Source organism: Pezoporus flaviventris, unplaced genomic scaffold (genome assembly GCF_033815535.1).
Source record: "Pezoporus flaviventris isolate CSIRO_AGI_PZ_B2104156 unplaced genomic scaffold, CSIRO_AGI_Pfla_v1 ptg000031l, whole genome shotgun sequence".
Classification (NCBI taxonomy): Eukaryota; Metazoa; Chordata; class Aves; order Psittaciformes; family Psittacidae; genus Pezoporus; species Pezoporus flaviventris.
In genome coordinates, this window is record NW_026892579.1 from 55,736,665 (window position 1) to 55,751,723 (window position 15,059).

The 15,059-nt window shown below is 47.7% G+C and overlaps 1 protein-coding gene across 3 annotated transcripts in view; it reads left to right on the forward strand.

Annotated features, from left to right (window-relative positions):
- Positions 1–2,569: 2,569 nt before the first annotated feature.
- ASXL2 (ASXL transcriptional regulator 2) overlaps positions 2,570–15,059 on the forward strand; it is a 102,143-nt gene continuing 89,653 nt past the window's right edge. Inside the window, exon 1 of one of the 3 annotated variants that reach the window (XM_061461195.1) lies at positions 2,570–2,828. In XM_061461195.1, coding sequence (XP_061317179.1) covers positions 2,772–2,828 — 57 coding nt within the window. In that variant the 5' untranslated portion in view covers positions 2,570–2,771. Of the gene's footprint in view, positions 2,829–5,983; positions 6,236–15,059 lie in introns of those variants that run through there. The other 2 variants (XM_061461196.1, XM_061461197.1) reach the window with 2 other exon arrangements.

Below are 15,059 nucleotides of genomic sequence, written 5' to 3' on the forward strand. Positions count from 1 at the left end.
TACCTCCTCATAACAGCTTTACTTCTAAAACCAGCTTGATGTGCCTTGGCTTTCTGTGCTTTATATGCTCCTCTGAACAAGGAAGCTGTGGTACGGTAGATGAAGTAGTAATAATAAAATATATTCCTTGGTGAGTCATCCATGTTTATTTTTACTTTGGAAGATGAGCTTCCAAGCTCCAGAGTGCAACAAAGACTGTGGCTGCTTGAGCTCCTCAGTGGCATCTCTTCCTGGAGATACATTCCCAACTTGGATATGAGGCTGAAGGAGCATGTTAAACCCCTTCCTGCTTTGCTTTGTCCCTTATGTATCATTAGGTGCTAGTGTGTGTGGGATGTAAACAAGGCAGTATACAAACTGATCCTTGATTTTATACTTTGAAAGGAACAGTGTGGGGAATGTGGTACACAACAGCTGTGGGAATCTGGCTTTTGTGACTTATGAGCAGAAAGAATAGCTTTTGAAAGGAATTTTGATGCCTAATGGTGTCTGGACTGGTATTTGAAAAATGCAGATTTGTTCCATCACAGGAACTGATTAGGACAAAAGGAAGATCCTGTGAACTTTATGGTCCTGATTTGAAACTAGAGAAACTCACAGGATCATCAAATCACAGAATTAAAATAGATTTTCTATTTACATATCTGAGGTAAGTGTCCCTCCTGTCCCTCCGTCCCAAACCCATCCTCTCTAAAACTTCATATTTCATGTAAAATTTTGCAGAAGATGTTTATGTTCCTACTCTGGCCTTTCCTGCAGTCAGTTGCCATCAGACAGGGCTGCTTGCTTCTGTGACCATGTCACTGGTGAATGAAAAAGCCAGTGATTCATATCTTCCAGCTTGTCTTACATCTAATGTGAAAATTAAATGACCTTCAGATGGCAACTCAAGCTTCAGAACTCCAGTCTAATGTAAATCCTAAGTGAAAGAACATGATGGCTCAATCCTTAAGATGAGTCAATTGAGACATGATTATTTTACACCAAAAATATTTCCTTAGCTGATTGGGTGAATGGTTGGTGTTTACATTATCCAAAATGTGCAATTTTTCTTTTTTAAGTTCTAGAAGCTGCTATAGAAGAAGCTGGAGTGAAGTATGGCCAGTCAGCAGAGTGCACACTAGTACCATCCCCTTTATTTCGCTGGCAAGCTCAGTTATGGTTAACAATACTAAGAGATGATGAAGGCATCTCACCAGGTACCTGGGAACAAGAAAAGCCCAGAGGAAAAGGTCAGATGGTTGAGTATGAGCTGGTTGTGCAACTTCACCACAAATTCATAGAATCCTAGAATGATTCGAGTTGGAAGGGACCAAAGAGTGTTTTTTCTCCAAAGACCAGTTCAGAGTAAGAACTTCTTCCTTTCCCTTGATGCTCAGTCCAGCATTCTCCTGTATGACCATTTATGCCACATGTTTATGCCTGTTAATCTGCTTTGGCTTCATTGTCTAGTCATTGTACACAACCTTGCAACCCAGTGAGGGTGCTGGGAGAATTGAGGTGTAGAAGCACGGGCCTTAACTTTCTTTTTTCCCTGGCACGGTGTTCAACACACAGACACATACTACAATTTTCCACATTCTCTTCCCATAGAAACAGGAACATAAAATGCTGCACACTGTGAGAAGCGGCTCATTTTTCTACGAAACCATAATAGGGGAAGAGAATCCATTTGAGTGATGCTGCACAGACGTACACCCTTTGCAGGTAGGTAACAGGCTTTCAAACAGCATGATAATTAGTTTTTTTCTACCCAGTCAGTGATATCCCTCCTTCAACAGAAGAGAAGATGGAAACAGAATGATAGGTCTGGGTGGGAGGCTCACCTGGGTGTCCCTGGTTGAGAGAAGATGGGTTGCAGCTCCAGAGGATGAGGTGGGATGGCGGGATGGTGCGCTACAAAGGGGATTGGGAATGTATGGCGCCGTATTGCAGAACAGCCAACCGCCAGGACAGCTGCCATGGCAGCACATGGATGGGGTGGGAGCAGGTAATAGTGTCGGTGAGGGAGAAGGTGGTTATCTGGGCTGCAGGAGGGAGCAAAAGGATCCGCAGCACAGGCTAGCGGCCACGTGAATGGATGGTTCCAGGGTGAGGTGCCAATGGAGAATTGCGACACCGTGGGTGCTGGCTCAACACCAGTGAGTGGAGGCAGCTTGGCGCCAGCCAGCGGATGGAGCTAGCAGCTCTCACTGCAGGTGCCGGTGTCCCCGTGAGGGGCACGGCTGGAACCAGGGGATGGCTGGCTGTGTGGTGCACGTGTAGAGGAGGCACGCTCGGTAACCGCTGATGGCGGGGGGGAACGGGGAGCCGGAGGCCGTTCCTAGCAGCGGTGGAGATCAACCGGGGCCGAGCTCGCAACCGCCCAGGGTAAAGGCGAGGACGAGCGGCCGAGCTCCGCCGCCGCCATGACAGCCCAAGGCGCCGCGCTCGCGGCCGGGAGGGGCGCGGCCGCAGCGGGGCCGGCCGCGCCCTTTGGCACGCACGGAGGGGCGGGTAGTGCGCATGCGCGAATCTGAGCGGGGCGGGCGGGTCTCTCCGCCCGGCGGTCCGTACAGTAGGTGGAGTCACGCGGGCAGGGTCACATGATCGGGGCCCTTTACAGTAGAAGCCCAATATGGCAGCAGAGGTGGCGGGGGGTGTCGGGGTTGTTGTGGTGGGGGTTGTTCGTACCTAGGGCCGCTCCGTGTGCCTCCGCCTGACCCCCGGCCTCCCCCACGGACGGAGTACCCCGGGTACCTCGGAGTCAGCTGCGCCCTGTCGCGTCCGACATGAGGGAGAAGGGCCGCAGGAAGAAGGGCAGGACCTGGGCAGAGGCCGCCCGGACGGTACGTGGGGCCTGCGGCTGCGGGGGGGCCGGAGGACACTGGGGCGGGTCAGGGGCCTCCCGGACGCTCTGGGCTATGGTGCAGGCTCCCTCCTGGCGGGGGACGGCTGCTCCCGTCGCGTCCGGCCCAGCTCGGGGAGGTCAGGGCCGTCTTGGCCGTGGCTGCCTGCGGGGCCGCGGGATATGTGCGCTGCGGGCTGCCGGCTTGGGGCGAGGGTCTGTGCGGTGCCGGCTGTCGGCATTCCCTGATCTTGCTGCGGCTTCCTTCCAGCGCCACGCACTTGCATGGGCAGGTTTTGATTTTGACCTGCTCTCTGGTTGCTTAATACTTTTAGGTACAAATTTGTATGGCAAACTCCAGGGTGGTGGTGGGGAGGCATTGCCTTTTCACATTTGCAAAACGCGGGGATTAATGAGGATGTAAATAACACTGTCATGCACATTGGGCTTTTTTAAGCCTTCCCGGTGTGTCAGTGTTTTTCATGCAGTACAACTTGTTGCAGTAGGAGCTAATTGCCTCTGGTTAGGTAGCGAGTTGCAAAGCCGAAATCTGTAACTTTTATCTTACAGTTTCCCAGCCTGACAGTCGTTGTTACTGTGCTGCTTTCAAGATGGATTTACCATAGTTTCTGTGCGGGACAGGCATGTTATGGAGTGGATAAAAGAAAAGGGAAGTTGAGTAGTGGGAGAAGTATGAGAGAGGAAACTAAACAAGTGCAACCTGCAGGAGCTGAGCAAAAGCGTTGTGAAAATACAGCGTAGGCTTCTGCAAGATCTGTATTTACAGCGTGGATTCAAAGCTGCCTAATGGGGCGGGGGGAGAAGTTCAGGTTCTATTATAACCATTCTGAGAGAGGTGTCTGTTAAAACAGGACTTGAAAAGTGGCTAGAAAGTAAATGTAAATAGACATCTGCGGCTGAGACTTGCAAGCACTATTTTAATAAATAGCAATTTATTTGGACCTTTTTTTTTACAGTTTGAAAGGCATCAAAATAGCTGGTGTTGTTTCAGGTGATACAATGTGATTAGCTATTCTAAGAATATAAACTACTGGTGAATATGTTCGTACTTCTCTGTATGTGTTAATGTGTATAATTTTTAACAATTTATTCTGAAAGAAAGAGTGGAAGAACCCCAGCCAAGGGTGTATTGTGGGACCAGATCTTTTCCAGGCTATGTGTACTGCTGTTCATCCACTGATCTGTTCCAGAATCCACTTAAAGGCTAAAACACCTATTTAGAAAAGCTGCACTGAAAACTATCAAAACTGAAGGTTATACACTTCCCTGGGTTGCATAGCCAGGCTGATGACAGAGACTGCTCAAACTAGGAGAGGATAAGTAAATGCTTGCCAAAACCTGTTTTGGCAAATGTTTCTGTTTGTGTATTCAGCGGGAATGTTAAAATATTCTGGTCAAACTCCAACTCTAATCTTCAAAAAGTTACTCTGCATTTTTGGTTTGAAATAATGTTTTCTGATTCTTGCCCTAGCTTGTGTGCTCGTATTGGCTTCTCAGCTGCCAGTGGTTCAAGTTTGTAGGGTATATTATAAAACCGCATTAAGAAACATGGCAGCTCTCTGGTGACTTAACTTTCTGCTCCTGAAAGGTAGCATAAAACTTTCCCCAAGTTTGAGGAAGATCTTCAGTGTAGTGTTGCATATCTATGTTCTTTCTGCAGACTTAGTTTGCTCACTGAGCTCTAACCTGGCTCACTGCAGGATGGAGTGAGCCCTGACAGTTGCAGGTCAGCATGGAGCTGCAGGGGAAGGAGCTTGGGGCTGCGGGTTTGAATGGCAGTGTGTCCTGACAAACCACCCTTTGGTGGTCCCTGAGCAGCAGTGTGAGGTTATCACAGCTTGTGTTTCTGTGGCAGTTTTGTCCCCACTCTGCCTTTGCTTGTGCTATCATCTCGGCGCTGGTTAGTGTATATAATTCAGGGAGCTAAACCAGCCCAAACCCATCGTTGCTAGGATGGTGCTGTTCTGCCTTTGTGCCAGTTTAGCCTTATCCTAACCAGGTATTTGAGGTTAGGGGTCCTCCAGCACAAGGGAGGTGATGGGAACATGGGGAGGGGAGAGCACCATCTACTTGAATTAACTTAATCTGTTGTAGCAGTTCACTGTTAGCTGGAGACAGGATGGTAAGCAACAGAAGCATGGCCTTTCTCTTTGATAGCAGGACCTTGGTAAGTATATGGATTAAGTGGATTCAGTGCAACTCAAGTTATGCTGGCCCTTAGATGTAGGAGACTATTTTTTGGAGCAGAATTGCAGTGTGAAGTAAGGAAAGGGTGCCCCATGCGGGCAGCCTGCTCAGGGAGGAAGTTACTGTTGATAAACAACCTTTTTCTTATTTCCTGGCTCATTCAGTAAATTTGCAGCTGCAGATGACTGTTAACTTGTGACTTTTCCTGGGACAACGGCTGGGTGTCCCTGCAGTTAAAGTAAAAAGCTACATTAAAGTGTAAGAAACTAATGCTATATAGTACAAGTTTAAGGTAATAGTACACAATTTTAAGATAAATACACTACATATCATGGAATGGCTTGGTTTGGAAGGGACCATTAAAGTTCATCCAATTCCACCCCCTTGCCATGGGCAGGGACACCTTCCACTAGACCAGGTTGCTCCAAGCTCTGTCCAGCCTGGCCTTGAACACTGCCAGGGATGGGGCAGCCACAGCTTCTCTGGGCAGCCTGGCCAGGGTCTCCCTACCCTCACAGGGAACAGCTTCTTCCTAATGGCTCATCTCAGTCTCCCCTCTGTCAGTTTAAATCCATTCCCCCTTGTCTTGTCTCTACAGGCCTTTCCCAAAAGCCCCTCTCCAGCTTTCTTGTCAGCTCCTTTTGGCAGTGGAAGGCTGCTTTAAGGTCTTGCTTGAGTCTTAGAACCTGGGGCCTGGAGATTAGACACTTGGAAGAAGTTGTTCCCTGTGAGGGTGGTGAGGCGCTGGCCCAGGTTGCCCAGAGAAGCTGTGGCTGCCCCATCCCTGGCAGTGTTCAAGGCCAGGTTGGACGGGGCTTGAAGCAACCTGGTCTAGTGGAAGGTGTCCCTGCCCGTGGCAGGAGGGGGTGGAACTGGATGAGCTTTGACGTCCCTTCCTACCTAAAGAATTCTGTGATTCTATAATTTCTTTTGACTGCTCACCTCAGAGTTGTTGCTCTTTCTCTTGCTGATGTCTAACAAAGTCCTTGTGATACAGCTTTCCAAAGCAGAAAGGGACCTGAGCACAGCTGAATGCTCCATGCACCTCCTTGGTGTCCTCCTCTGTGATGTGAGGAAGTATAGCAGCGAAGGGGCTGTTGTAGTGCATTAGTGGCCTGTTGAGATCCAGATGAGAAGTCCTGCTGCTGGACAGAAGCCACAGACAGGCTGCCTTTGTGCTTTGTTTTTGTGGAGGAAGGTGTATGTTGTCATGTGCCAAGTTTGAAGATGTTTGAGTTTGTTTTTCATGGGAAGTTCCCCGTGTGTGACCTGACTGAATAGTTTTCCACTGTAAAGCCTCTGACCACTGAGGCAGAGGGGCTGTGTGAATGTGGGCTGGAGATGGTCACCATAAATGCTCCTTGGCTGGGCCATCTAGGAACACAAACCACAGTCTTTGTGAGTGGGTGCTGCAGCAGCAGCGGTGTTTTTTCCTGCGTGCTGATTTCCTGTTGGGTCAAATTGACTTTCTGAGCTCTGGAGGGTGGAAATCCAGTGAGATAATTCACTTGGGAAAGCAGATTGAGCTTAAGCATGTTGCAGTGGTCATCTCTGAATATGCGGATGTCCAAGGACAAGTCCTGTCATGGTGCTGACAGTTGCTGTGTCGCTCTTGTGATGTGAGCTCTGCTGCTTTCCTGCTGTAGGGGTTTGTTTGCATCCCTTGTGTCAACTGAAGAATTAAAATGAAAAGATATGCTGCCTCTGAAACTGATAGCACCGAACATGAGATCTGATCTGGTGTTCCAGTCCCATCTGCTGTGTCAAACAGAAGATGATGTAGTAAGGTCAAAAGGTGAAGTCAAATAGAAGGCTTGTTTGTTAGGGAAACAAATGGTGTGTTATTGCAACTGACTTTATTAAAGCTGTCTGTCTTACATTTATGCTCCAACGCTGGCAGTGTTCAAGGCCTGGTTGGACTGGGCATTGAGCAACCTTTTCTAGTAGAAGGTATCCCTGCCTGTGGCAGGAACTGGATGAGCTTTAAGGTGCTTTCCAATCCAAACCATTCTGTTCTATTAAGGTGGAATTTTCTGGGGGATACTTAAGTAATCTTCATAGAATCATAGAATAGTTAGGGTTGGAAAGGACCTGAAGATCATCTAGTTCCAGCCCCCTGCCATGGGCAGGGGGGACACATCACACTAAACCATGTCACCCAAGGCTCTGTCCAACCTGGCCTTGACCACCACCAGGGGTGGAGCATTCACATCTTCCCTGGGCGACCCATTCCAGTGCCTCACCACCCTTACAGTAAAGAATTTCTTCCTTATATCCAATCTAAACTTCCCCTGTTTAAGTTTTAACCCATTACCCCTGGTCCTGTCACTACAGTCCCTAATGAAGAGTCCCTCTCCAGCATCCCTATAGGCCCCCTTCAGATACTGGAAGGCTGCTATGAGGTCTTCACACAGCCTTCTCTTCTCCAGGCTGAGCAGCCCCAACTTTCTCAGCCTGTCTTCATAAGGGAGGTGCTCCAGTCCCCTGATCATCCTCATGGCCTCCTCTGGATTTGTTCCATGTCCTTTTTATGTTGAGGACACCAGAACTGCACACAGTACTCCAGGTGAGGTCTCACGAGAGCAGAGTAGATGGGCAGGATCACCTCCTTCGACCTGCTGGTCATGCTCCTTTTGATGCAGCCCAGGATACGGTTGGCTTTCTGGGCTGAGTGCACACTGAAGCCGGCTCATGTTCATTTTCTCATCGACCAACACCCCCAAGTCCTTCTCCGCAGGGCTGCTCTGAATCTGTTCTCTGCCCAACCTGTAGCTGTGCCTGGGATTGCTCCCACCCAGGTATAGAACCTTGTACTTCTCATGATTAAACTTCATAAGGTTGGCATCAGCCCACTCACAAGTGTGTCAAGGTCCCTCTGGATGGCATTCCTTCCCTCCAGGGTATCAACTGAACCACACAGCTTGGTGTCATCGGCAAACTTGCTGAGGGCGCACTCAATCCCACTGTCCATGTCAGCGACGAAGATGTTGAGCAAGACCGGTCCCAACACCGATCCCTGAGTGACACCACTTGTCACTGGTCTCCAGCTGGACATTGAGTCATTGACCGCAGCTCTTTATGTGTGCCCATCCAGCCAGTTCTTTATCCACCGAGTGGTCCATCCATCAAATTGATGTCTCTCCAATTTAGAGACAAGGATGTCATGTGGGACAGTGTCAAACGCTTTGCACAAGTGCAGGTAGATGACATCAACTGCTCTACCCCTGTCCATCAGTTCTGTAGCCCCATCATAGAAGGCCACCAAATTGGTCAGGCAGGATTTCCCCTTAGTGAAGCCATGCTGGCTGTCACCAAGCACCTTGTTGTTTTTCATGTGCCTTAGCACGCCTTCCAGGAGAATGTGCTCCAAGATTTTGCCAGGCACAGAGGTGAGACTGACTGGTCTGTAATTCCCTGGGTCATCCATTTTCCCCTTCTTGAAAATGGGGGTTATATTTCCCTTTTTCCAGAGGAGACCATGGAGATGCTCTGAGGACTGGAGCACCTCTGCTATGGAGACAGGATGAGAGAGCTGGGCTTGTTCAGCTTGGAGAAGAGAAGGCTCCACAGAGACCTTAGAGCAGCTTCCAGTGCCTAAAGGGGCTGACAAGAAAGCTGGAGAGGGGCTTTTGACAAGGGCATCTGGGGACAGGACAAAGGGGAATGGCTTTAATCTGACAGAGGGGAGATTGAGATGAGCTCTTAGGCAGAAGTTCTTCCCTGTGAGGGTGGTGAGGTGCTGGCACAAGTAGCCCAGAGAAGCTGTGGCTGCCCCATCCCTGGCAGTGTTCAAGGCCAGATTGGATGGGGCTTGGAGCAACCTGGTCTAGTGGAAGGCATCCCTGCCTGTGGCAGGTAGTTGAAGCTGCATGACCTTAAAGTTCCCTTCCAACACAAACCATTCTATGGTTCTATTATTCTCTTAATCTGAGGGATGCTGTTTTTCCCTCCTTTCTTTCAAGATGTATGCAGAAGAGAGGGCAGAAGGATTGAAATTGTAGAAGTTGCCCACTTCTCTGCAAGTACCTGAGTGCATTTGCTCAGCCTTATAATCAAACTTGAAAATCTGCAAAGGTTCCAGGACTGCTGGAGAAATTCAGAGGATTCTGTAAAACAGTTTGGGGGACTGATTGGCCTAGTAGGTGATGCTGTTATTTTTTTCCTACTAGCTATTTCAAGTGCACAGCATATAGGCTGGCAGAGCTGAATTGTGTGTGTTTGCGGATGTCTTTTGACAGCAGTAGTTAGTTTGACCGGATACAAAATGCACGTGATGTCTGAGATGGATTTCTTCATTTCATTGGTACTTCAGAGGCCTGATGGCTCAATCGGAAAAAGTCTGGAGAATAATTTGTAGCATACCAGGCTCTTCCTGGTGGATCTGAGAACTGGCTTTTCACTTTCCAGCAAGGTACTGAAAGAACGCTGTGGAAGGTGAAATGATTAATCAAAGCTTGTGAAATGAGCTGACAGCTGAAGCTGGTCAGGTTTCTTTTACCGATTTCTTAAAGGGTTCTTTGTTGCTGTGTGTTAGGTTTATTGGTGGTATTATGTTTCTTTTTTAATCCCCTGAATATTATCGCAGCTTCCTTCCCTGTTCTCAGTCCATGTCCAGGTATGAGACCTGTTTCTGCTGATGACAAGCAGCTGTGGCTAAGGTCAGCCTGTTAAATGCTTTTGCAGAGACTTCTGTGTGACAGGCTCAGTGCAGTCAGTAGCCACCACTGTGGTGACCAAGCCATTGTATGGCAGCCTCCCGCCATGTGGCGTATCGATGTGTCTGGAGCCAGGAAAATACCTTGGCAAGGTTTCTAGAGAAACAGACTCGTGGCTGCACAAGACTGCACAAAAGTTGGCACAAACATTGTCATATGCCAGAGAACTGCAGTTTCCGTTGTTCTTTACTCATACGGATCTGCTATTGACCACAGCACTTGGATGTATTTTTCCTGCAATTTTTAATTTCTTTTTAAAAAGGGATTTATTGTGAAGTCAGCAATTGCTCTGCCAATGTAAACTGTTTCAGCCCAGTGTGGGTTGTATCCTCTGATTTTGAATTTTTTTTTTTCTCTTCTGTATGCTAGACCTTCTAGTGAACTGAAAGTTGCTTTCAGCTCATCTTGGGAATCTGTAAGAGACAAATGGAGGCTTAAAAAACTGGTTCTGATGTGGAAATGGAGAATTTGGAAAGGGTGAGGTGGAAGAGTAATCCACTTTAATTGCTGTAGCAAAGCAGCATACTATAGAATCTGTCCTTCTTCCAATCACAATAATCCAGTTATTTGGCTGGCACTTACAGACTAATTTCCAAGTCATAACCCATGTTCCAGTTAGAACTTTAACCTCTTTAAAGACATCAAAATCCCCATGAGGTACTACATACACCTGCTGCTTTGGATAGGCAGTTGTGCTTACTCTGGCTGGAGTTAAGGTCATTTGCTGGCTTTGTAGCTGATCTACAGGGTTGGCAATGCAATGCTGTGTGAAGGTGTGGTTCTTCTACAACTTCTTTTAAATGATACCCAAGGGGGTGGCTCTTGGCTTGAGGGTTTTGAAGTCCATCTGTCCCACAGCATCAATGCATGTGGGAAAAAATGCTCCCAAGATTTTGGCTCCTGCAGAGAAGGAAGGTGGCAGATGTGGGAGCACCCAGCTCAGCAGCACAGCAGGGAAGAGGAAGCAGGGAGCATTGTTGCCAGGTGGGGAATCCCCGCTGGGGCAGAGCATCGCAGCCCTGCCCCTGAGTGCCTCTCACAGCAAGGTCAGAGGTCCTGGCAATGGTTCACTTTGTTGTGTGTTCCAGTAGAAATACTTGGTGCTACTGAAGGATCTCAAACATGTTTTCTTCTATTCTTACCTAAACTGCATCTATGGTTCTAATTATTAAAATTTATACAGAGCTTAGATACAGTTTTGCTTGGTTTCTCTCTAACTTTGTTGTAGCATGGAAGGATTTAAAGATATAATGCAGACTTCCTTCAGATAGCTCATCTCTAAAGCTGCAAGAACATTGAAGTGAACTTTCTGCAAAAGTTGTGGTCTCCTTTGCAATCAGCTGAGCAATGCAGATGTGCAAGCATGTCTTGGGCAATTTTGTGCAAGACTTTTCCAAGTGCGAATGTCTGAGAACAAAAACCAGTTTTGTTTCCTGGATATGGTTTTTGCAGCATCTGCTGAAGATGGTTTAAATGAACCTAACCATTGCGTAGCAACCAGCACATTGTCTGGTGTCCTAAAGAAATGGAGTAATATTTTCCTAAAGTGTAGTTTGATTCTGGGTATTATGCAAGCTTTTTGTATACAACGATGGGAAATTAAAATACTTTGTGCTTAAACCCCAAGCTTCACAGTGTGCTTTATTTTGCATCAAGTGCCATTTGTATTAGTAATGTAACATGGAGTAACAATCACTGATTCGGAGGCAAGTTGGTGGCAAGCAGGAGTTGGTATCAGTGCTGTGTTTGCTTCAGGGTTTTGCATCAGGGCAGATACGGTTTGACCCACAAGGCTGAACTTCTGCCCGTCACGCACTGGATGTGCTCTGAACAGAATCATTGACTATCAGGTTGGAAGGAACCTTAAAGCTCACCCAGTTCCAACCCCCTGCCGTGGGCAGGGACACCTTCCACTAGAGAAAGTTGCTCCAAGCCCCTGAGGTCCAGCCTGGCCTTGAACACTGCCAGGAATGGTCCAGCCACAGCTTCTCTGTACAACCTGTGCCAGGGCCTCGCCACCCTCATGGTGAAGCCCTTCTTCCTAAGATCTCATTTAAATCTCTCCTCTTGTCCTGTCCCTACAGGCCCTTGTTGAAAGCCCCTCTCCAGCTTCCCTGTCAGCCCCTTTAGGCACTGGAAGCTGCTCTGAGGTCTCCCTGGAGCCTTCTCTTTCCCATGCTGAGCAAGCCCAGCTCTCTCAGCCTGTCTCCATAGCAGAGGTGCTCCAGCCCTTGGAGCATCTTTGTGGCCTCCTCTAGACTTGCTCAACATCTTCATGTCCTTCTTATGCTGAGTCCTCAGAGTTGGATGGAGGACTGCAGGGGATTCTCAGCAGAGCAGAGGGGGATAATCCCTGTGACCTCCTGGTCACAGTTCTGGTGATGCAGCCCAGGATGCAATTGGTTTCTGGGTTGCTAGCACACACTATTGGGTCATATTGAGCCTCTCCTCGACCAGTACCCCCAAGTCCTTCTCGGAAAGGCTGCTCTCCATCACTTCATCCGCTATCCCATACAGATACCAGGGGTTGCCTGACCCAGGTGCAGGACTTTGCACTTGTCCTTGTTGAACCTCGTGAGGTTTGCATGGGCCCACCTCTCCAGCCCAGAAAGTGCTCCTCTGGCTTCATCCAAAGAGAATCCATTGTCTTCTCTACTAGCTGCTCCAGAAGGGGAGTTGAAATGTGCTAAATGGAGACAACTGAGAGCCAGCTCATGGATGCTCTCCTGAGGTAAAGCTGTAGTAATTCGAGTGTGACTGCCCAAATATCCCAGTGCTGAATGAGGTCATCCTGTGCTTTTTGGCTCAGCGTTGCATGTGCGCATTGCCTATGCTTTATGTTAAAAATGCACCAGAAGTGGATGCTTGGTAGATCTGTTTGGTTTTGGTTTGGTGTGTTTTTGTGGTTTTGTTTTTTTTTTTTAATCTATGGTTGTCAGGTTTTCTGCTGATGTGGTTGGGTTACACTGTTTGGAGGAGTAAGAATAGTTGGCCAAGAACAGCTAAGGCATTCAGTCTGATTCTTGCTGTGTATTTAAAACATCTCTGCTGTTACTAGCTTCTCAGACATCTGATCTGAATTCATGTCCTGAATGGCTTTGGTTCACACCAAAGTGTTAACAGCCTCAGAGTTCTATTGGCTGCTGCATGACAGTGGTGGCTCTTGGGTTTGGTACTGATGTGTACCAGAAGCTCCTTTTGTAATGGTAGAAACCTAATATGTTGATTATAAGGCCCAGAACCCTGATATGTTGATTATCAGGCCTTGGTAAGATAACTGTTTGTGGGTGGTCAAATTTATTGTCCTTACTCTGCTTTTAGAGCAACCAGGAAAGTAGTATGTCCTATGCTGCTAAGTATGGTTTGAATTGAGTTGTAGAATCCCAGTTTGGTAGAGACCTCAGCAATCATCTTGTCCAACCTTTCTAGGCACAGCAGGATCTAGGCTAGATGTCCCAGCACCCAGTTAGCTGAATCTTAACAGTGTCCGATGTTAGGGAGTCACCACTTCTCTGGGGAGATTATTCCAACGGCTGGCTGGCGGTTCTCATGAGAAGTTTTCTTCTACCATCCAACTAGAATCTCTCCAGGAGTAACTTGTGCCCATCACTGCTTGTCTCTTCCATGTGACTTGTGGTAAAAAGTGGAGTCTCCATCTTCTTTGTAACCACCCTTTACATACTGGAATATCCCTACATGCCCTTGCAAAAGCCCCTCTCCACCTTTCTTGTTAGCCTGTTTGGGTACTGGAAGCTGCTCTAAGGTCTCCCTTCTTCATTCTCAGCCTTCTCTTCTCCAGGCTGAATAAGCCCAGCTCTCTCAGCCTTTCTTCTTTTGAGAGGTGCTCTAGCCCCCAGAGCACCTTTGTGGCCTCCTGTGGACTTGCTCCAACAGGTCCACAACATCCAAAGGAATCCTTGCTTAAATGCATTATGTTAACCCTAGGCTAAACTGATGTGACTACCACTGACTCCAACCAGGACTCAACCCACTGATATCATCATAGTGATGCAACTTTGGGGCAGGAACTGAACTTCTGTACTTTTCTATTTGGGGCAGATTAAAGCTTTATTTTCATGAGCACAAATTACTGCAGTGCCTTTGCTGGTAACTGTATGTTCTGCTGAAACTGTGTTCAGTTGTTTTATAGATACTAGATGTTGTCTTTCATTCTAGTAACTGCTCTGGCTCTGTAGGAGTTGGGGAGCAATTGTGTTTTACTGTATTCTGAATTCCAAATTGATTTGATAAGATCATTTCATAAAAATGTCCCTGTTCCTTTTCTGGCAAGTCATGAGATTTGTGCTCTGCTGGGAAGAATTTTTTTCTTCCCCACTTTCCATGTGGGGAAATGTGAATTTGCTCTTAAACCTCTTGAAAGAGGCAGCAATAAACATTATCTGTTCTGACTTGCAGTTTTGCTGTTTGGAAGCTTTTTCTGAGCTCAGTCTATACTCTGTCCCAGTGCAGCATCCCCCCTGGAGAGCCACAAAACCCATTTACTCTTTTCCCCTATGCTTTCTGGCACGCGATCCACAAACAGAGCGCGTCAGGGGATTTGTAGCTGCTGCAAAGCTGCAGTAAGCAGGCGTTCCTGGCAGTACAATCTAAAAAGACTAGCAAGTAAATGGTCAGTAATACTCACAGGGCACTGACTGCACTCATCCTGCTTCAACCTGGCAGATGATGCTTCCCTGTGTGGGAATCTTGTGTGTTGTAGCTGCGTTTGGGGCTTGTGCACTGTCCGTCTATTGGACTACAGGATCCCTAGCCACCCTGGAGGTCTGTGCTCTGCTGTCACCCAGGACATCACCTCCAGAGCTTGAGATTCTTGAGCTGTAACTTGAACAATCCTGCCTGGATTTAGGCACTGCCACAACTCCTTCCAGTAGCTTCTGCAGGAATAATTCACAGAGCAAAGTGAAAGGTTGAAAATTGCTGATCACTGTAAGCTGGAGATCCCACAGGCTTTTAAGCATCATTCCGCAAGGCCTGGCTCCCTTCAGTTGAGTGCTTAGTATGTAGTGCAGATGTACTGAAAGGCATCACAATTTGTATTCTGTTCCTTTAGTTGCCAGTGTTTAACTTGAATCTGTCTTCATAGTATCTTAAAATCACAGAATGGTTTGGGTTGGAAGGGACCTTAAAGCTCATCCAGTTCCAAACCCCTGCCATGGGCAGGGACACCTTCCACTAGACCAGGTTGCTCCAAGCCCTGTCTAACCTGGCCTTGAACACTGTCAGGGATGGGGCATTTTTTCCTTCTTGCCAAGCCACTGTGAGACTGAGTGTTGAGAAGGGTTCCTGTT